This window comes from Pyrgilauda ruficollis, unplaced genomic scaffold (genome assembly GCF_017590135.1).
Source record: "Pyrgilauda ruficollis isolate IOZ18807 unplaced genomic scaffold, ASM1759013v1 scaffold242, whole genome shotgun sequence".
In the NCBI taxonomy this organism is placed as follows: Eukaryota; Metazoa; Chordata; class Aves; order Passeriformes; family Passeridae; genus Pyrgilauda; species Pyrgilauda ruficollis.
In genome coordinates, this window is record NW_024523734.1 from 35,907 (window position 1) to 58,009 (window position 22,103).

General features: G+C 51.7%; 1 protein-coding gene across 8 annotated transcripts in view; it reads left to right on the forward strand.

Annotated features, from left to right (window-relative positions):
• Positions 1-22,103, forward strand: part of MAP4 (microtubule associated protein 4) — a 60,248-nt gene that overhangs the window by 19,390 nt on the left and 18,755 nt on the right. For all 8 annotated transcript variants that reach the window (XR_005955375.1, XM_041470224.1, XM_041470227.1 and 5 more), the window contains 3 exons: positions 15,687-15,787; positions 16,614-16,826; positions 18,381-18,558. Coding sequence is in view for 7 of the 8 variants with exons in the window: in XM_041470224.1 (XP_041326158.1) it covers positions 15,687-15,787; positions 16,614-16,826; positions 18,381-18,558 (492 nt within the window). In the remaining variant the exon portion in view is untranslated. The remainder of the gene's footprint in view (positions 1-15,686; positions 15,788-16,613; positions 16,827-18,380; positions 18,559-22,103) is intronic.

Sequence of the window (22,103 nt, forward strand, 5' to 3'; positions counted from 1 at the left end):
ATGCTGGAAAGTGATGTTGCCTTAGAAACCAGTGCAAGAGGCTGCACAGAAACGATTGTGTTAGATTAAAGCAAAAAAAAAAAAAAACCAAACTCCAGAGCATTAGCAGGGATAAGTAATAGCTTCAGGAGTGAAGCAAAAATAGAAGCACTAGGCTGATTCATCTGCTGAGGCTGGGAGGCTGCAGATTGGGTACCAGAGCTGACGTGGGATGTAGTGATCTCCGCCTGCTCCGGGGACTGGCACAGCCCAACTCCACCTGGAGCAGCCCAGGCAGGGCTCAGGCATCCCTTGGGATGGCTGCCCTGGGAAAAGGGTCACTGAAAGCATCCCAGTAGATCTGAGTGGCTGCAGAGGGCAGTGCTGGGACTGAGACTGGGCTGGGGGTGCTCAGTGTCCCGGGCAGGCTGGTCCTGTCAGCTCTACCTGCAAGGAGGGACAGGGTTTAGTGAGGATAAAAGGATGTGAACAGGCAAAATAGAGCCTTCCTCCATGTGAACAGGTAAAACAGAGCCTTCCTCGTTGTGAACAGGCAAAACAGAGCCTTCCTCCTTGAGAGCAGGAAAATAGAGCCTTCCTCCTCGTGAACAGGTAAAACAGAGCCTTCCTCCCTGTGAACAGGCAAAACAGAGCCTTCCTCCTTGTGAACAGGCAAAATAGAGCCTTCCTCGTTGTGAACAGGCAAAATAGAGCCTTCCTCCCTGTGAACAGGCAAAATAGAGCCTTCCTCCTTGTGAACAGGCAAAACAGAGCCTTCCTCCTCATGGACAGGTAAAACAGAGCCTTCCTCCTCGTGAACAGGCTCTCTCACCTCCAGGAGGGAGTGGGACCCTCAGACACTGGGGGAGCTCCACGTGCAGAGCTGAACCAAGGCCTGATCTTCAGGATCTTGTAATGATGTCCCTGCTCCTGCCTGGCAGGAAAGGTGGTGGAGAGCCCAGAGGAGAGGGAAAGCCCAGATTTGGTACTTGAAGAGTAGGAAGTGCTCCTCCATGTTGAACTGAGGGTAAAAGCAGTGGTGGGGGCTCCTTTGAGGGTATCTGACTCTCCCTTCCAACCCAGCTCTGCCCCAGTGAGACCCTCCCTTACCTTGAGTCTCCTCTCAAAATCTGCCCAACTCTGTGTTCTGAACATCCTTCCACCCTTTCTGGCTCATCTTCACTGACCAGTTTGCCTTTTAGTTCTTCAGAGAATTAAAGGTTTATGGGACTCCAAAGGAACAAGAGGGAGCAAAGCTGTGGTGGGAGAGCTGCTGGTCACAGTGAGTGACCATTCCTGGCCTTGCACAACCACCATGGCACAGCTTCAGAGGCAGAATATTCATAAATAGAAATTAAAAGAAATGGACTGGGTAGAAGATGGAGGCCAGGGCTGGGCAGGGCTCTGGGAGCAGCATGCTGTGGGCAGGAGGAAGCTGTTGGGAAGCTCTCAGCATATGAACTCTGCATTACCTCCATTAATGTCCTGAGAGATTAAATACTGGCTGACTTTGGAGATTTTTCATAGCTAAGCATTCTCCTGCTTCTGAGCATCCCAGTGGTTCATTTCCTGCATTAGCAAATATTATTTAATAAGACAGCAGTGGTTGCTGTTACTGGCTGTGCACTGACATGGAGTCAGGCTTTTCTTCCCTGTGATGCAAATCCCTTCCGTGATCCCAGGCTCTGAAGTACCAGCCCCAAAATCAAAGAGGTTTTCTCCTCTGTTGGAAAGGGTAGATACTCGCTTTAAAAAAAAAAAAATCAAATTAAAAGCTCCTAGGGGGTTTCAGAGTGCTTTACAGGGCTGCCCTCACTCCTGGGGAAGTGCTTTGAGGGATCTCTGGTGGATTGAGATTTCCTGTAAAAAAAATCTTGGTTTGGATTGAGTGAGCAATGGAGGAATAACAGTAATTACAGAGGATTAGAGGAACTCAGGGCCTGCCAGATTGGGGAGCACAGTCAGTACTTTCAGAGTGAGCAACTGCTTGCAAACATTAGTCCTACATCAGGGAGGAGGGAGAGCACGAGCCGTGAGCTGAGAGCCCGCTTCCCACAGCAAGACACCTCGGAATATTTTAAAGCACAGAAAAATTGTTGAGGCTCTTTGAGAAGTGAAGGTTGTGGGTGGAACTATTCTGGTTAATTAGAGGCTGTCAGGAAAGATTCATATAACTTACAGTTCCTTAGTCATTGTTTTTAAATATAGCAGTGCCTTAAATCCCAAGCTTAAATACAAGCAGATAAATGTGTGGATTGTAGCATTTCTCACAGCAGGTTCAATTCAGGGGGCGTAGTGGAACTTGCAGGCTCTGGGTATAAAAATACATTTCTTTCAGTTCAGCTCGAGCAGGGGAGGCCTTTTCCACGAGCTCTGAGGACATTTTCCCCAGAGTGGAGCGTGGCGATACCCGGGATGGTTCATGTGCTGTGACCCTGGTTCAGAGAGCAAAATCTGCCTCAGTCAAGGATTAAGCTGCACCAGACACTTAAGAATGAAAGCTGAATCTGCAGTTTGGTGCCAATGCAGCCTCTGAGCAGCCTGCAGCCCAGTTTAACCAGGGCAGTGGTGTCCAAATCACAGCTCCCAGCTGAAGAGGTGGCTGAGGAGGGCACATCAGAGGTGTTGAGGCTGGGTTGGGATGGATCAACACAAACTGTGCAGTGCTGGTGTGGATGAAGGGTGACAGAAAAAATCCACCTGCACCAGGACAACAAGCAATGAAGTTCATATTTTTGTCAACTGGGGCACATGTCTGGCTTGTCTGGCAGATTCTGTGGACTCAAAGAGGCAGCTGTTTCAAAACACTGATATGTGGCATCTTTAAATCGCCTAAAAATACTGTAAGATACGTTGATGTTCAAAAAAAATGTAATGAAAATGAATCTTGCTGTATTTGAGACTCCAGGACCTTTCCAAAAACGTCCTATCCCATCCTTTTCAGCTTTGTCCTCTTGCTTACGGGGCGATCCGGTTTGTGAATTGTGAAATCCTCATTACAGCAGGACTTGTGATCACTGTTGACTCCAGAAGAATATATTAAAATGCACAGCAAACAAAGCCCTTGTGCTGAAAGGGCTCATTCTGCCCTGTGCTCTTGGGGCTGGGCTGGGGGGGCCGTGCTTGCCTTTGGTTTGCGGGGGAATCGCTGACCTCGGGTCCTGCGTGTTCTTGGAACGCCTCATCAGCAGGAATTGACACCGATCAAAGCATCGATCACAGCAGAGCTTGGCAGAGCAAAAGAAGAGACCAAAATTCCCCCAAACGTGTCAAGACCCCCCAAAAGCTGCTGACAGAAAAACCCTTCCCCTGAGCCGATTAAACCCACGGCAGCCTCAGCCCAGGGCCGGGCGCTCGCCTTCCCCAAGTGAATTCCTGAGGATTCTCCACAAAAGGATGCAACCTGCCGGTTTCTTTTGAACTAGTGGCTGCCTGCAGTAAGTGAAGGCGACGGCGCAGGGGGTGGGGAGGACGGGGTTTGTCACGAATACCGGGGGCACGCCGTGTCGTCACGGCAGCGAGCCCGGCGCGCCGAGCGCTGCAGCGGAGCCGCGGAGCCGCCGCGATGTCCCTCTCCAACCAGCAGCCCGAGTACAGCCCGCTGGGCAAGGGCAAGAGCCCCGAGAGCTTCCCGGCAGCCTTCCACCGCATGGAGTCCCCGAAAGACTTCGGCAAAACCGAATTCGAGTGGCAGAGGACCGAGGGGAAGCTTAACGAGATTGGCTTGAACGTGAACTCGGGGGGACCGATTAAGGACGGGCTGGTTAAGAACGCCGGTTTCACGGACGAGGACAAGCTCTGCTTCTTCGAGGGAAAACTAGACAAAGAGCTAAAAATAGCTCAGAAAGACAAAAGAGAATTTGAGGTGCCGGGCAAGAAATACCAGGCGGCTGCAGGTCACCTTGAGAGCTGGTCCCTGATTTCGGAAACCTTTCCTTGTGCTGAAGGCAACTTCGGGAACCCTAAAGCGACCGATTTCCGCGTGGGACAGGCAGGAGCCGAAAAAGCCGCTCCTGGGCTGGGTAAAAATGAAGCCATCACTGACCAGGAGAAAGCCGTGGGTAAGGCTGGGATGGAGACCAAGTGCCAGCCGGAGCCAAAGCTGCCCCATCTCTCCGTGCCGGAGAGCGATGCCGGCAAATACATGAAGGAGCAGGAAATCAGCGTCTGGAACCCCAATTTCCAGCCCGTCCTGCCGAACGACTCGGGGTCTAAAGAAGCGGCCGTGAAAAAAGATGGAGCCCCCGGCTATTGTGTCCTGGGGGTGCTTAACGACAGCTTCGGGCAGAGCGGGCTCTCTGCCCCCGCTCCCGCAGCCAAAGCGGCCCCTCCGACCACCACCGTGGAGCTGGCCCAGGACGAGTCCAAAGGCAGTGACCTGAGCGAGAGCCCCGAGATGGAGGAGGAGATGGAGGAGCAGCTGGGCTCTGAGGGCAGTTTGCTGGCCAGGGCTGCCCACCAGAGGAAGGCGATGAGGCGTGCGATGTCAGAGTGCTCTCACTTGTCGGTGCCCCTAACCCTTAACCTGGCCGATAAATACCCTGAGCCGGTGCTTAGAGAAGACGTCGCCACTGGGCTGCTCTCTCCTAATAGCAGCCTGACCCAGAGCCGCAGCCCCACGGCCGGCAAGCCGAGCTCCCCGATGAAGAGGTCGCTGACGGTGGCGGAGGAGCAGGCGGCCGCGGCCGGCCCCGCGGCCCCGCCGAGCCCCGGCCCCGGCGCGCAGCCCCCGGCCCCGGCGCGGGAGGAGCCGGCCGCCAAGAAGCGAGAGGAATGGAACGGCAACAACTCGCTCAAGAAAGAGCTGGGCAGCCCGAGCGTGTTCCACAGCAAGCTGGAGCAGATCCCCGAGCTCGGCAGCCAGGACAAAGAGCGGCAGGAGGCGGCGGGCAAGAGGGACAAGAGGAACGGCGGCGATGGAGCGCCGGGGCTCGATGCTCCCAAAGGCAAAGGCGCCGAGCTGGAGCCCGGCAAAACGGCTCCTCCGGAGAGCAAAGAAATCGAGGTCAGCAATGTGCAGAGCTCTCCGTCTCCCAAGCAAGGAGATTTCCCACGTGATGGTATGTTACTAATTTTTACCTCTCCGGGCAGGGAGCGGACAGGAGCTGGGAAGTGCCGAGTGACTTTAGAGCGCGGAGGGTGCACCCGGGAGCCCGGCACCGCCGTGCTCGGCAGCCAGAACAAAGGATGGCTCTGTACAGATAGAAATGGAGGGGAAAGGGGAAAATTGATTGCCTGGCTGGTTGCTCAGCGTCTGGTGCAGCAGCAGCTCTTAATGGCTTGTCGGGATCCTAAACCTGAGCGATGGATTTTTAGATCCGTGGCATCCCCAGGGGTCCCCACCGGTCTCCCCTGGGTACCCTCCTGCCCCGAGCAGAGGTACCCCAGATCACGAGCTGTATTGTGAGAGCAGGGTGATAGCAAAGTTAAACCCTTTCAGCCCCTGCCAAAAAAATCTGCGGATTGTGCTTTTCCCGTAAGCTTCTGGCACTCCGTTTGAGGGGAGCACAAGAGTGATGGGTGCAATGATTTACGGAGTTAAGCTCTTCCCGGTGCTGAAATTCAAAGTGGAATTTCCCTGTCACTTTCTGGAAGCTCTTTCCCAAACCCCCCGTTTGAATGGAGCCGTTCCCATTCCAAGGGTCAATAGCAGCTTGTTGTATTCTGTGGGGTTTGTTGTTTCAATGGTGCTGTGGTGTATGAGGTCACTCTTCCCGGATTTAAAATCTGTGAGAAGAGTAGTTAATCTTTGTTCTCCCGCCTGGAACAACATCTCTGTGTCCCCCTTGCCAGCCCCAGCCAGCAATAAACCTGCTTTTTTCCCAGATTTTGGATGCGACAACGGTGTTTGTGCTTTGTCTGTCGCCCGCATTAACGAGAGGAGAGAAAATGTGTCAGGGGATAAAGACAAAAGATTTACGAGAGAATTTTTGCATCCTTTTGTAGCCAGCTGGTTTTTCAGCCCCTGGGAGGGCTGATGTAAAATGGAAAGTGTCACGTTGTCGAGGGAGGGGAGGGTGAAACTCAGGTGTGCAGGGGAGTGAGCTCCTCAGGTGGAGCCCCAGAACTCTTGGGGTGAGCTGAGCCCTCTGAGCGGGGCAGGGCAGTCCCCGAGGGGCTGGCTGTGCTCACCCAGCCGTGGGTTTGCTCTCCTGTGGCTTTGTGGTGTGTGAGTGACACCCCATGGTCACTCAGGCGGCTCTCGCTGCCCGCGCCGGGCTCTGGGCATGGCCCTCCAGGCAGCACTCACTAATTAGGCTGGGCCTAATGAGAGTTCTGCTTCCTCCTCTTATTTCTCTAGATGCTCCAGGTCCCAGTCTCGTGTTTGGGGAGCTGTGGAACCAGGTTTGGGCAGTACGAACTCCTCTCTGTGATGTGCCAACGCGTCTCACCTTTTCACTGAACCACAGGATCCCAGGATGGGCTGGGTTGGAGGGACCTCAAAGCCCATCCAGTGCCACTCCTGCCGTGGGCAGGGACACCTTCCCCTGTCCCAGGTTGCTCCAAGCCCCATCCAGCCTGGCACTGGACACTTCCAGGCATCCAGGGGTGTTGAGGATGGGGAGATTCTTCCCTTTCCATCCTCTCAGTGTTCCCTGGTTCCTCGCAGTTGGCTTGAGGGACAGGTTTTTAATGAGCTCGGGTAGCCCTGGCCCCTTGGAGCCTGAGCAGAGCTGTCAGCTCCTGGCGGGCAGGTGGGAGCCATGGCTGCCCTGTGGTGGTCACAGGGAGCTCCTGGCTCGAGCCGAGGCTGGACAGGACACCTGGGGATGTTCCCTTGGGCTCAGGTCAGACCTCATGTTCCGTGGTCACCTGGGCTTGATTTTGTACCTAAACACGAGAGGGTCATCGGTTGTCTTGGGAACTGAAACTGGCAGGAGTAAAGAGGTGTTGGCAGCAAATGTGGAGCAGAAAAAAACCCAAAAATTATGTATTTGTGCACACCTTTCATGTCAGAGTTCTCGGGGTGAAGGGGCTTGCCATCACCTTTCGTGTCACAGATTTTTGGGAGTTTGCTGACACTTTCCACGTCCCAGTTTTTTTGGGGTGATGGTGTTTGCTGACACTTTCCACGTCCCAGTTTTTTTCGGGTGGTGGGATTTGCTGACACTTTCCATGTCCCAGTTTTTTTCGGGTGGTGGGATTTGCTGACACCTGCCCTGACAGCAAGGTTTAACTACAAGACAAATCAGCAACAATTCATATTTCATATTTTGGGCAACTGGGACCCCCAGTTTGGCTTGGCTGGTGAATTCTGTCCAGCTCAAGGGGTAGCTGTCAGAAAGCACAGCTCTGTGGGATCTTTAAATCAGAACAAACATTTAAAACCTCTTCTGAAGTGGATTGACATGTTTTCCCCAGAGGGGCTGAGCATCAGTGATGGAAAGGTCACTGAGATGGGAGTGCTCCGAGTGTTCTGACTGGCTTGTGTTTTGCAGATGGTTTATTCAGATTGCCAAGGGTTTTTTAGCATTTGGTTTAAAATTTTGCTCTTGCAATCTTTATTATGAAAGCTTGTTTGTTGTCCTTGCAATCACAGGTCTGGGTGAGCTGATGCAGAGATAACTGAGCTGGCAGAGCTCTCACAGGCATCAGTATCACAGAATTTGAAAACTTATTTTCTACTCTTTGTAGTTTTTCCTCTTTTTATCTCTGGGTTTATCCTCTTCTGGGAGCAAACAAAGCACTACATGCAACTAAACGTTTTCTATATGTGCAGTTTAGAGGATTTTCAGAACGCAAGAGAAACCAGACAGAAATTCCTCAGATGTTCCTGAAAAGCTTTCCAGCTTTCTGTGCTGAGGATTTTTCCCTCTCCCCTGTTAATCAGCAGAGAGGTGGTTATAGTAAGAATAACTCCCCCAGCAGGCAGTGCTGGCTGGAAGGTGGAGCTGGTGCTAAACCCCTCCTGTGCATTTCATTCACAGTTCCTGTCCTGAGGTCCTGATCAGCCTCCCTGCCTCAGCTCAGACTCACCTTGCAGCTCTCCATCCACTCCCCAGGCAGAGTGCTCAATGCATCCATTTGATCTGACAGAAAGGGGCTTTTCCTGGTTTTTTGGGGGTTTTTTTTGTTCTCTTTTTCTGCCTGCTCTGTCCGTTCACCCTGACCTCAGTGCTCACACCTGGGATAACAAATTTGGTCACTTGCACCTTTTGTCATCCTAAAAATACTTTAAAGAATTGTGCAGCCTGATCCCAATCATTTGTATGGTATCTCCACTTAAAGCAGACTTCCTTGGTTCTTCCCACCCTGGGCTGTGGGATTTTTTTGCTAAATATCCACTCCTCTTGTGTTCTTTTAATAGAAACAATTAGTAGAATTGTACATAAAACTTCTCTTCCATGCAGACAGGTGAGTGTTGGGATGATCATAGAATCCCAGGGTGGTTTGATTGGAAGAGACCTTAAAGCCCATCTGGTGATGGCACATTTAGTTTAATTTTAGTTTAGTTTCCTTTTAAAAGCTGCCCCCAAGGCACTCCCTCTCCAGCCCCTCGCGTGCCCAGGGCGGGTATTTTCAGCCAGGAGATCCTGGCTGCAGATTAGTCCTGATCAGAGCTGAGCCCCAGGACCTGCCCAGCTCCCTCAGGAATCAGATCTCCCTGGACAAGTGGCCCTGCTGTTCCCAGCACTGAGGACAGGTTTCACACCTGAGTGTTGTGTGATTTATTGGCATTTATTTGTCTGGACATCACTGCCAGAAGTGATGTCCTTCAGCACTGCCTGCACCTTCTGCCTTCTCTCCCTTCCTTGGCATCTCCCTGAGATGTTTCCTGCTCTGGAACACCAGGAATTGCAGGCTGGGTCTGTCACATCCAACACCAGCTCATTTTGCATCAGGAAACCATCCTGGGTTTCCAGTTCAGTTTTTTATACTCCATAAAGTCCAGCCTAACTTCCAGTCTCCTGAAGGATTTCTTTTTCAGCAGAGCACTGTGGTTTAGATGAGTACAGAACCCAGGACTCCCAGCAGCAGAGGGTGTGAGAGCCCTGGCCTCAGGTTTGCACTGACTGAAGTTAGTGCTGGGATTGGGAATGTCAGCCCAGCTGCCTGTAAGGAACCAGCACTGCACTGATGCTGTGGGGCACAGGAATTGGTGTTTGTGATAGGGGAGAAGACAGAAGTGACTGCAGCTGCTCTGTGCCTGGTTTGGACTGGGGAATACTGGGGAACCTCCCTGGAATTCACTGGATCATTAGTGACACCTTTGTGCTTGAGGGTTCCAACACAGGATTGTCTTTATTTTACATTTTGAACAGTGTGGGACAGTTTTATGCCTTCAGACACTGAAAAGCTGAAGAGGGGCTTTGAGCAAAGGCCTGGAGGGACAGGACACAGGGAATGGCTCCCACTGCCAGGGGGCAGGGATGGATGGGAGATTGGGAATTAGGAATTCCTGGCTGGGAGGGTGGGGAGGGGCTGGGATGGAATTCCCAGAGCAGCTGTGGCTGGCAGTGCCCAAGGCCAGGCTGGACAGGGCTTGGAGCAGCCTGGGACAGTGGGAGGTGTCCCTGCCATGGCAGGGGTAGCACTGGGTTCTTTAAGATCCCTCCCAACCTAAATGAGTCTGGGAATGTCTGAATTCCATGAGCTCCTTTGGGGTGTTGAGGAGTGAGGAAGGAGCTGAGGGGTGAGGAAGGAGCTGGTGCCTCTCTCTGGTTCCACATGAGCAGGTTTTGTTCCAGGGCTTGTTTATGTTCAAGAGGGAGAGTAAAGACATGGATGGTCATTGCCCTATTGCTTAATCTATTTCTCTTAATGGATTTTCAGCTGATGACTCTAATCCCGATGAGAATTATGGAGCTGTTTCATTGAATGATGTTTTAGTTGAGCTTAGCCTGCTAAATATCCCTGGCTGGGGATCTGGGGATGATGCCTGGCCTGGTTCACGTTGGCTGCAGCTGTGGGCAGGGCAGGTGACACAGGGACTGCCACACAGAGCCAGAGGGACAGCTGGGAGGGACAGCACTGCGGGATACAGCCTCAAACATCCCTGGAAATCTTTGTTAGAGGGACAGAGGAATCACAGAAAAAGTGTGGAATAACCTGAGCTGGGAGGGACCCACAGGGATCATTGATCACAGACACCCCAAAATCCCAGCCTGGGCATCCCTGAGAGCGTGTCCAAACTGTCCTGGGGCTGTGGCAGGGTTGGGAATGCTCCCATTCCCTGGGGAGCCTGGGCAGGGCCAGCACCCTCGGGATGGGACACGAGGTGCAAGAGTCCCAAAAAGCAGGATGGGGTTACAGATCCAGCCTTGGCCTGCCAGGGGCCAGAAAGCAGGAACACTTCTGGCCTTTTGAGAGGAGCCCAAGACAGGTTCTACAGGGTCTCCTTTTGGCATGGAGGATGGGTTTTTGGGAAATCTTGCTCTTTCCTAAGCTGCTGGTTGGTGTTGAGCTGCCCACAGGCATTGCTTCTGAGTTCTGTGATTTATAAAACAGTGCAGTAACACAGTTTAACTTCAAAAACATCCTCCTGGGTGCATTTCTGCAAGTGCTGTTGCCTCATTTTACTTCTTCAGGGAATACAAACAGCAAAGCTTTTCGAGTTTTGTGCCTGTTTGGGTTTTTCACACAGAGTTGCAGCTTTTGTGAGAGCTGTTACTCAAAACTGAAGGTTTGTGTTTGCTCCCTGCTGGCTCAGCTCAGCATCACCTCACACCAGCTGGGGCTCTGCGCTGGATCTGGAGGATGGAGGTGCCATAAGGATGCTTCTGTGTGGCTTTCCTCCAGCACAGGGACTTGTAGGAATCCAGAAAGAGAGAGAACAAAAGAAAAAAGTCTGTTGATTCATAAATTCTGATGTTTGAAAGAGAGAAAAGTCAGGTGAAAATGAATGGAAAAAATTCCTGGTTGTGAGGGTGGGGAGGTGCCCAGAGCAGCCCCTGGATCCCTGGCAGTGCCCAAGGCTGGACAGGGCTGGGAGCAGCCTGGGACAGTGGGAGGTGTCCCTGCCATGGCAGGGGTGGCACTGCATGATCTTTAGGGTCTCTCCATCCCAAACCATCCTGGGGTTCCATGATTCCATGTGCTGGCCTTTGGTTCCAGTGTCTCCCTGCACACCTGGTCCTCCAGGGGCTCCCTGGAAGGAGAGCTGTGACAAATAAATCATCCTGGGGAGCTCACACAGGCAGCGGCCAACGAGGCTGCTCAGCCTGGGAGAGGGAACGTGGGGAGGTGGGAGGTTGTGGTTGTGTCTGAAAAGTCATCAATGGCAGGGGAGCTGTGAAACAGAGGAGACAGTTCTGCTTTTCCAGGAGGGGAATATGGGTCAGCAAACGAAAATAACAGCAGCAGCTGAAAGCAAACCATGCTGGGTGACTGGTGAGAGATTTCAGCAAAGCTGTAAAACAGCTTCTGCCAGGAATTTGGGAACTGTGAGATTTTAGCTTTTTTGTGTTTTTTGGTTTTTTTTTTTACAAGGAGGGTGATCAGATATAGGAGCAGAAGCTCCCAGCTGTGGAATTTCCATTGCTGGAGATGCTCAGAGTAAGACTGAACACCCCCTGAGCAGTCAGGTGTAGCTGGAGGGGGGGATTGGGGTAACTGACCTCCCCTCACCCCCTCCAGCCTGCCTTGTCCTGTCACTCCATGGCTGCCTGTGCTCAGAAGCTGTTGGACAGGCAGGTGCTTCCAGACTGCAGTTCACAGGATGGGCAGAGATGTTTTTTCCAGGAGTGGGGTTTTGTTTTCCTCCTTCTGGTTAGGAATTCTATTTATAGTCACCCAGGAGCCTGGAGGGCTGGCTGTGGGCTGGGAATGGGCTTGGCATGGCTTGGAGCTGCCCATGGAGCTGGCCATGGAGCAGGCCATGGAGCTGGCCTTGGAGCTGCCCATGGAGCTGCCGTTGGAGCTGCCCTTGGAGCTGCCCTTGGAGCTGCCCATGGAGCTGCCCTTGGAGCTGCCCTTGGAGCTCCCCTTTGGAGCTGGCCTTGGAGCTCCCCTTTGGAGCTGGCCTTGGAGCTGGCCATGGAGCTGGCCATGGAGCTGCCCTTGGAGCTGGCCATGGAGCTGGCCATGGAGCTGGCCATGGAGCTGCCCTTGGAGCTGGCCTTGGAGCTGGCCATGGAGCAGGCCTTGGAGCTGCCCATGGAGCTGGCCACAGCCTGGGGCTCCACCAGCAAGTGGCTCAGACACTGGGATGAGGCTGTTGCAGGAAATGCTGCAGAGTTTGAGTCCATGGATGTCTCTGCAGGACTCTTGGTGCTGCTGTTGCAGAAGCCATAAGGTCACTTAGGAGTTTGTTCCTTCCTCACTGGTGCCTGTAAAACCCCAAACCAAATCCTGGAGTTTGTGGTTTAGGGGTTATTGTGGAGTCATTTGTTCTCACTGGTGCACTTAAATACAGAATTCCAGGCTGGTTTGGGTTGGAGGGACCTTATCCAGTCACCCCCTGCCATGGCAGGGACACCTCCCACTGTCCCAGGCTGCTCCCAGCCCTGTCCAGCCTGGCCTTGGGCACTGCCAGGGATCCAGGGGCAGCACAGCTGCTCTGGGCACCTGTGCCAGGGCCTCATCAGTGATAGGAAATGATTTCTTGATAGGAAAAATGATAGCAATGATTTCTTGATAGGCATCATGATAGGAATAATTTCTTGCAGCGCTGCTCCTGGAAACTGTTGGGACATCCCAAAAATGGTGATTTTCACCCTTTGGAACAGGAGCGGTGAGGACAGAGGATGAGGATGGAGGCACTGCCAGCACACTGCCATCAGTGTGGAGAGAAACTGCTGCTGGCAGGGCTGTGCCTGGGAGGGATCCATGGAGGATGGCAGATGGGAATGTCCTTCCCTGTCTCCTTGCAGCCCCTTTCCCTCGGGAGTGCTTCCGTGGTGCTGCTGACTCAGCCAGAGCCACGGAGCCAGCTCAGGGCACAGCAGCTCCAACAAAATGCCTTCCAAATATCTTCCAGGGGCTTCTGGCTGTGCTTGGGGGAGCAAGCAAACTGAAAAGTCTCCTAAATAATTCTTGCAGCCTAATGAACAAATGTGATTAAGGTTTGGCAGCTTTTCATGTTCGCTGTAACTAGGAAATGGTCCCAGTTCTGTGCTCTGAGAACACTCTCGTAATTAAACCATGAATGAGAGCAAATGTCCTGATGAGCACAGGACAAATGAATATTAAACCCCAAACCTCTCCTCCTGTAATCCCTGGGGGATGATGCAGGGTTGTGTATCCTGGGATGTCAGAGTCTCTGAGAGATGGAGCCTGAGTTATGGCCCCTCAAGCAGGGAAGGTCTTTACCCAGTTCCCCTGAATTTTAATAATAATAATGATAATAAAAATAATAATAGATGATGGAAGCATGGAATTGTTTCGTTTGGAGGCACCTTAAAGCCCATCCAGTGCCACCCCTGCCATGGCAGGGACACCTCCCACTGTCCCAGGCTGCTCCAAACCAAATCCAGCCTGGCCTGGGCACTGCCAGGGATGCAGGGGCAGCCACAGCTGCTCTGGGAATTCTGTTCTAGGGCCTCACCACCCTCCCAGGAAACAATTCCTTCCCAATATCCCGTCCAACCCTGCCCTGTGGCAGTGGGAAGCCATTCCCTGTGTCCTGTCCTGTTTTTTATTCACCTTCTATTAAGCAACATGAAATAACATGAAATTCTTGTTGCCATTGGTTCAGAAACGTGGAAGCTGCAGGAATTCAGATCCTGAACCTTTGGGTGTTGCAGGATTTGAGGAGCACTCCCTGATCCTGGGAATTCTTGTCATGGGTGCTGCAACCCCTCATCAGCCAGAGGTTTAATGTTGGTGCTGAATTAGCTGAAATAATTAATGACAGCAGCTTTTACCAGCTGGAAGTCACCTTGATGTGGGGGATATTTGAGACTGGTAGGAGTCCAAACGAAGCAGGGAAGCAGAGAGAAGGGAATGGACAGGAGTTGTTTTTCAGGAGAGGGAACTGCTGACAACTGCTGCTGCTGGCATTGCTGGGGATGGAACTGACAGGTGAAACCAGGAGAAGAGAAAGGATTATTGAAATGCAGGGCAGGAATCAGGTAGAGAGGAGCCTATACAGATCAGCTGCAATAAAACCAGGTTTTCCAGGTGAACAGACACAATTCCTAAGGATTTTGCATTAAAGCAGGTGTTCAACCTCTGCATTTTGCTGGTTTTCCTTCACAAGCCTCTTTCATGTGCCCAGGATGCTCAGCCCAGTGCTGCAAGACTGGAAGGCCAGATGGGTAGGAAGGGGTTAAACCAATTCAGGGGCAAAAAAGGCTTATCCTGAGCTTACCCCGGAGTCAGAACATAAAAACAACAGCCCCGTACTCTGGTGGGAGGGAGGCACTGGCTGATTTTATTTTCCTGGCTTGTACCAGGACTGAGCCATCCTCTGAGACACTCCTGTCAAGTCTGACGAGCAGGAAAACGGGGAATAGAAACTGTAATTTCCAAAAGATGTGGAGAACAGGCTGTTTACTGCTGGAATCCTTACCCTGGCCTTGTCACAATCTGTTGCAGGGTTATGAAAAGCAGCGTCCAACACGGATGAGGCTGGGTTTGAATCCCCAGATGACAGGGGAGATGCAGGAATTTGTGCTGGGCTCTTGGCACAGCAGCCTGGCAGGATCCAGCCCAGGGCAGGGTGGATGTGCAGCTGCACCCTGGGGAAGGAGGGCTTGGAAGGGATTTGTAGGGAAGCTGCTGCTTGCTTGTCCCTGGTGCTGAGCAGCACCAAGGGCTGCCGTGGGATTTTGGGGATTTGGGGAGAAAACGTGGGGAAACTGCTCCTAAATGAACGATGTGTTGGGCTGGAGGGCAGCGCTGGTGCTGCTGGGGCTGCTTTGGGTTCTGGGTTCTCAGAGGACACGAGGAGGGGGTGCTGCTCTCCTGCCCCTCAGGGAGCAGCCTGGCTGTGTTCCCTGTCCCCAGCCAGTGTCACAGCCCGGGTGACAATGGCCAGAAGGAACAGTCACAGGGAAAACTGGCACTTGTTGGAGCTGGCTCTGAGCTCTGTGCTGTAACACAGCTCCAGTGAGGGGCCAGTGTGATCCTGTCTGCCAGAGTGGGATCTCCATGTTCCTGCTCTCTTGGGAGTCTTGGAATGGTTTGGATGGAAAGAGGCATTGAGGACCATCCCAAGCCACCCTGCCTTGGCAGGGACACTCCCACTGTCCCAGGCCCTGCAGCAGCTCCAGATGCCTGTGCTGCTGGATCCAGGGTGGCACCTGTGACCTGTGTGACCTTTCCTGTTGCTCCCTTTGGCTGCTGGGAGCCCTCCTGCTCACTGAGGGCTCCAGCTGTGCATGTGGGCAGAAGAAAGGTTGGGCAGGAGCAGCTGTAACAATAGGGATAGCTGGGAACAGAACCCCACTCCAGGATAAGTGTAAAACCTGGAAGAGGTCAGGACTTCACCATGAACCTTCCAACAATTTCTTGTAACACCTTAAAAGATGAGAAGATTTGCTATTTAAAGTAAACCACAGGTTTTCTTCATCTGCTGTCTGGCTTTTCCCACTGGGATAATGTGAGAAATTGGAATCTAACAGCACCTGGATGAACCTGTCCTGTTGCAGGGGAAATCTTTCTTCCTGCAGCTATTCTGGGGTTTAGGAACTTTTCCACTAACACCAGCCTGTGCTGTGTCACTTCTGTCTCCTGCTGCTGCTGTGTTGAATAACAATAAACTAAAAAAAATATCTTAAAAAAAAAAAAAGCTTAAACTTACAAGTGTCCCTTCCTTCCCCCAGCCAAGGCAGAGGAGCCCAAAGCAGCCGAGGCCGTGAGTGGGAACGACATCACTGCTCCTCCCAACAAGGAGCTGCCCCCCAGCCCCGAGAAGAAGAGCAAGGTAGGAGCTGTTCCCTGCTGCCATCTCTGCTCCAGGGCTTTCATTTCCAGCTTTTGTGCTTCCTCAGCTGTGCCACTTCTGTTTTCTGAGCTGCCCCTGGGAGCCCTGTCCCTGCAGCAAACCCGTCCAGTTGGGAGCTGCCAACGGCCCAGCCCGTGGCAAACTTTGATCAAAGTGTGGGAGCTTCATTTCAGGAATTCCCTGGGATTGTAGCAGTAGTAAACGCGTAGTAAACCTGTAGCAACCCCTGTGCTCAGCCCTGCTCTGTGAGCTGCTCCCAGCCCTGCTCAGGCCCCTCTGGCTTTGGAGCTGTGCTCTCAGGAGCTCCCAGCAGGCAGCAGAGTCCCCCCGGTGTCCCCAGCAGGGCTGGGGGGGCCGGGGGCTCTGTCCCCTCGAGCCCTGCCCGTGTGACCACGGGAGCTGATCCCAGGGGATTTGGAGCTCGCAATCCCTGCGTGCCGTAATTGGAAAGCCACGGCCTGTGGATTGCACGTAGCCCTGGATGCCAGGAGCACCCAATTACTAATCCAGCTTTACCAGCCATTCCTTCTGTTGCTTTCCATGCTGCTGCAATAAATCCTGTTGGTTTGGAATTGAATGGCAGAACCCCCCCAGCCCCGGAGTCCGCTGCATTTCAGTCTTTGTTGCACTCAGAAAACAGAAAGCTTCTTCTTCTTATTATTATTATAATTATTATTATTATTTGTTTCCTTTAAAATACCAATTTTCTGTTGTTGCAGCTCAATATTTTGGTTTACAATGCGCTATTTTTTGTTGTATTTCTTTGGTTTTATCCTGGATTTTGCTTTTTGGCCCAACCCTAAAGCCTGCTGCATCCTCCTCCACTGCCAAGGCGGCGGCGGCGAAAGCCAAGCCCTCGGCCAGCACCAGCCCCAAGCGGCCGAGCTCGGCCACCCCGGGCACAAACAAAAAGCCCACGAGCCCAACTGCAGCTCCTGCTCCAGGCACCACCTCCAAACGCCCCGGCACCAGCAGCACCCGTCCCTCCACCCTAACTCCAAAAGAGACTAAACCAAAGGTAAGAACTGCCTGGCTCCGGGAGCACCAGGGCTCACTGCAGGGCAGAACTCCTGTGCCAGGCTGGGACCACTCAGTGTGCTGGGAGCTGCAGGGTGCTTGGAGCAGCTTCCCAGGGATGGCATCGTGTCCCTGGCACTGAACTGTGTCACCACAGAGGAGAATTGAACCTGAGTGTAGTGCTGAGATGGCCCTGATGAGCTGCCATGAGTCGGGGATCCCAGGCTGGGTTGGGTTGGGAGGAACCTTAAAACCCATCCCATCCATATCCATCCCCTCCCATCCATCCCCTCCCATCCATCCCATCCCATCCCACCCCACCCCTGCCATGGCAGGGACACCTTTCACTATCCCAGGCTGCTCCAAGCTCTGTCCAGCCTGGCCTTGGGCACTGCCAGGGATCTAGGGGCAGCCACAGCTGCTCTGGGAATTCCATCCCAGTCCCTTCCCACCTCCCAGTAAGGAATTCCTTCTGTGTACAGCTCCTAAATCCAGACAAGAACATGGGAAATCTGACTGGAGACATTTGATGAGTATTGAAGAAAAACAAAGCCATGTGAATGTTCCTTATTTCCCACCAATGGTCATTTTATGATGTGTGGTCACTGCAGAACTGCCCAGAGAGGACTGATAACACACAGAAAACTCTGGAGATTTGTAACTCCCCAAAAGAGAGGATTCATGGACAGTGTTGCATCTTCCAGATAAGCAGGGAATCCCCATGTGTTGGGAATGGGAGGTGTCCCTTGAATGATCCCTGTGTTAAATTGTGATCTTACAGAGTAGGGGAATTCAGCTTTAAAAGGGAACATCAAAACTATTTCAGAAGCTTTCATTAGTGGCTGAACACCACCACTCCTGCTGTATTAAGCTCAAATTACTGCATTTGAGTGTCTTTTATAAGTAACTAAAAATAACAGAAAAAATAACAGAAGGCAAATGAAAGCCCAGGTGTAAAACTGCACTTTTCTCTGAGCTGGTGACTTCAACTTTTTGTATCTTTTTGATAAAATAATATTTATTCTCATGCGTTAATTCAGTATTTTCATACCTCAGAGATCAGGCAGTTGACAAACAAGTGAGTGGCCAGGGACAGCAGGAAAGAGTTTTCCAAGGAGGGATGAGCCGTGGCCACCCGATTTTCCTGTCCCCACTGTTTAAACAAATTGCAGCTTAGGGATCATTGCTGCTCCTGGAGGGTGGGAATCTCTCCTAGGAGCATTGCTGGTGTTCTGCTGGTTCCATTTTATCCAGAAATCAAAACCTCCTTCCCAGCTGGAGAGGCCCCCACACATCAAAGCTGAGCCCTGGCTGGGAGCTGCTCCTCGCAGGGTCCGTGCTCCGTGTCCTGCCCTCCACACCACCACTCGCTTCTGCACGTCTTAATTATATTTTAATTGCATTATAACCTTTCAGCAGTGCCAGGCTTCATTAAGTGCTGAGGAATTGCAGCGATTCCTGTTCCTTTCAGCCTCTCCTGGCTCTTCCCCTGGCGCTGAGCGCGCGGTTTGCCGGCGCCGTTCCGGCCGCTCTGACGCCGCCCGCTCCGTTTCAGGTCGCGGATGCGAAGCCCGCGGAGAAGAGAACCTCCCTGTCCAAGCCTGCATCCTCCACCACTCCCAAAACTCCTTCCAGGAGCTCCTCTGCTGCTCCCCGGACCACGGCACCGTCGCCGGTGACGGCAGCGGCCGCTGCCAAAACCACGGCGGCCACTCCTCCCAAGAGGCCAACGTGTGAGTGCTCCCTCCTTTCCTGGGGAATACCCTGGCACCAGGGGCTCTGCACAGCTCCTGACAGGAGGGGACAGCTGGGGAACAGGGGCAGGAGGAGAGGGAACGGCCTCAGGCTGGGCAGGGCAGCCTCAGGTGGATATTGGGAATGTTCCTCCTGGAACATTCCTCCTGGCACAGCTGGTGGAGTCCCCACCTCTGGAAGTGTTCACAAGCCGCTCCATCACTGCCTGGATTCTGACAGTAGCTCAAGTGTTCTTCTCTCCAGGGCTTTCTCTTCCAAATTCCCTTCAGGGCCCACCTCCATCAGCTGTGTGTGATCCAGGGTTAATTCAGTTAGTGGACACACTTGATTTAAGAGTGGACATTCTACTCCCTCTGTATTTTGCCATAGGAACAGAATAAACAGCAAATAAAAGTTAAAAAAAGCAAATATTCAGAAGAGGACTTGAAACACCTGAACTGGTGTGTGAAATCCAAAAGGGCTGAGCAGAAGTGGAGGATTTTTAGTAGAGCAGGAAGAATTTGGAGCTGAAATCACATCAGCTTCATCCAAAAATTGTGTCCCACTCGTACTGCTGCTAAAGAGGGAAGTTCCCTTGAGTTCCACAGGAAACCTGAGCAGTGTTTTAAATAAACTAACACTGTTCACACTCCTTTTAATGGAGCTTGAGAGATTTAACATCAGATAAGATTATAGTCAAGTCTTCTCAAGTCTTTTCAAATGACTGGGTCTCAGTGGCAAAATTTGTCAACAAAAGTGTAAAATGAGACAGACTAGTTTAAATCCCAAAGCATGGGTTCATATCCCTGCTTTCCCAAAAGAATTGTCATGTTTTAGCTGTGCTGGATGGATTTGGCCTGATGGACATCCCAGACTTTATGCTGTGGGGGAAAATCTAATTAATCAAGTGTAGAGAAGGTGTTGCACATTCCAGGAGCCACATATCCTGTCTGACAAACTCATTTTGTGAGTAAAACTCATTTTGTGTGGTCTTGGAGGCAAGCGGGAGCCCAGGAATGCAGGATCTGTTCTAATGAGTTGGGCTCATTGCTGCTGCCCAAACTGAGCCACAAACAAAGCAGTGTTTGCTGCTGCCATCTGAAAGGAGATGGAGGCAGCCATGCAGAGCTGCAGGGAGCTGTTCCAAGAGGCAGGAGGGGCAGGGCAAGGGGCTGTGGCACCAGGAACGTGGTGGGACCCTGCCAGAGCACAGGCCCTGGGGTGAGGGAGGATGAGGTCAGCTGGAGGGACTCCATGGGGAGGCTGAGAAATCTGGATCTGGAAATGCACAGGGAAGGCAGGAATAGGAAGAGCAGGGTGTCCTGTTCTGGGTCAGGTGGAAGCAGGGGTGGGACGGAGGGTGGAAGGTGCCCTGGGGTCTCAAGGGAACCACAGAGAGTCCAATGCTCAGGGTTTGGTTTGGTTTGGTTGGGTTGGGTTGGATTGGGTTGGGTTGGGTTGGGTTTGGTTTGGTTTGGTTTGGTTTTATTTGGTTTGGTTTGGTTGGGCTGGGTTTGGTTTGGTTTGGTTTGGTTTGGTTTGGTTGGGCTGGGTTTCATTTGGTTTGGTTGGGTTTGGTGTGGTTTGGTTTGGTTTGGTTTGGGTGAGATGTGGCTGGGAACACCTGGAGCTCTTGGGGTCACAGCTCTGGTGTCACAGATCCTTTAGAGGAGGGGACAGCCGGGGGGTCAGGCTCAGCGTGGATATTGGGAATATTCCTCATGGAAAGGGTGGTCAGGCCTTGGAATGGGCTGGGCAGGGCAGTGGTGGAGTCCCCATCCCCAGAGAGATTTCAGAGCCACAGGGATGTGGCACTTGGGGACATGGTCAGTGGTGGGGAACAGTTGTACTGGATGGTCTGGCAGGGCTTTTCCAACCATGGTGATTCCATGGATTTAGTTTCTCACAACACAGTGTTGACCCAGACAATAACTTTGGGGTGGGGATAAGATGCTCTTTCAGGACAGCTGCTGGTGCTTTTCTCGTGCCAGGCACTCGGTGCCTTGAGCTGCCATCAAGTTTCAGTCGTTGTCTCACATGAAATGTGTCTGTAAAGGCCAGTTTGACATGATGTAGTTCCACTTTTTCAGGTATTTTCAGGTCAGTCATTTTCTCTGATAAAGGAGAGCCGTGGGTTATGTGGGGCTTGATGTTTTGATTTTTAATTTTATTTCTTCATTAGTTTTTGCCCCCCTCCCTGTGGAAATGACTTCAATGTTTGTACAAGACCACGCTCAGCCCTTCAGATCAGGCACAGATCAAAGTGTGTCACACAGACCCTTGTCCCAGGGGCTCTGTCTGGGTTTTCAGCACCTCACCTTCATACAAACAGAAGTGTTCAGCATTTGGCTCCCCACTGACACCAGCAGACAAAACATCTCTGTATATTAATGTAACATAATATTCCTCTGCCTTTTACACAAACCTAAGGCTGTTCTGTCCGTGCAGTTTCCCCAATTAAAGTTGTGGTCTCGAGGAATGAAATTAGGTTGGTTTGCCAGCCCCTTGTTTGAAGTGTTTGCTATTAATTATGTATCCATCCTTTAGGCCTTATTAAATTATCCAAATGGGTTTCACCTCATTAGCTGGAATCTTATCTGGGGTGTTTAATTGAATGCTTTTAGCAAAGTCAGGGTGGAATGATCCAGACTAACTTGGCCTGTAGTTGTCTGCCTCTTCCCCTTGGTCTTTTTGGTATTGATATTCCATAAAGGACCCTGACAGCTGCTGGAGTGTATCTAAAAATCTGAGGCTTAATGGGAATTAAATATTAAAAAATGAGGGTTTTCATAATTTCTAACTTGGGTCTTTTCCATTTATTATTTCTTTTCAATGTTGCCTTCCTTTGGCTGTTGAAATTAAGCAGATTTTACCCAAACGTGCTCATCACTAATAGTAAAAACCCTACCATTTCATGATCAAAGAGTTCCATAAAATAAAGTCCCATTTCTGTTTTTCATTCTGTGGGTTTTGCCTTGATCAATCTGGTGTTTGGTTTTCTCCTGCCTGGAGAAGTGTGGCTGCATCCCTGGTTTAGAGTGTCCTCTGTGCAGTGTAATCAGGTCGTGATCGTTGGGCTTTGCCCAAAGGCAGCTCAGTTTAGGGATTGATTTTTGGGTTTATACAATTAAAATAGGAGCCAAAATATGTGCAATAACTCCTGTGCAAGAAAATTGGCACAGGGTAGGACTGGTCTGGCAATGAGAGCAAGGTTGGGCAAGGACAAATGTGGGGCTGCTTTTGGTCCTTTGTAAAGAAAGGAAATGTTCTGGGGTGGGGTTTTTTTGCTTGGTTGGGGTTTTTTTAAGAAATTAAGATGTGGCAGAATTAAAATACTCTGGTGAATGCTGTCAGGTTCAGGAAGTTAATGTGAGGAGAAGCAAAATGCAGCCCATCCCCGGTGTGTGGTGTCACCGAGCGAGGATCCTTTGACAAGGATTGGTGCTTTGGCTGCCAAACACCAGGGGGTTGTGGTGGCAGCAGGAGCTGCCCAGGCAGGGGCTCACACAGAGCAGGCAGTCCTGGGCTGGTTCCAGGCTGGAAT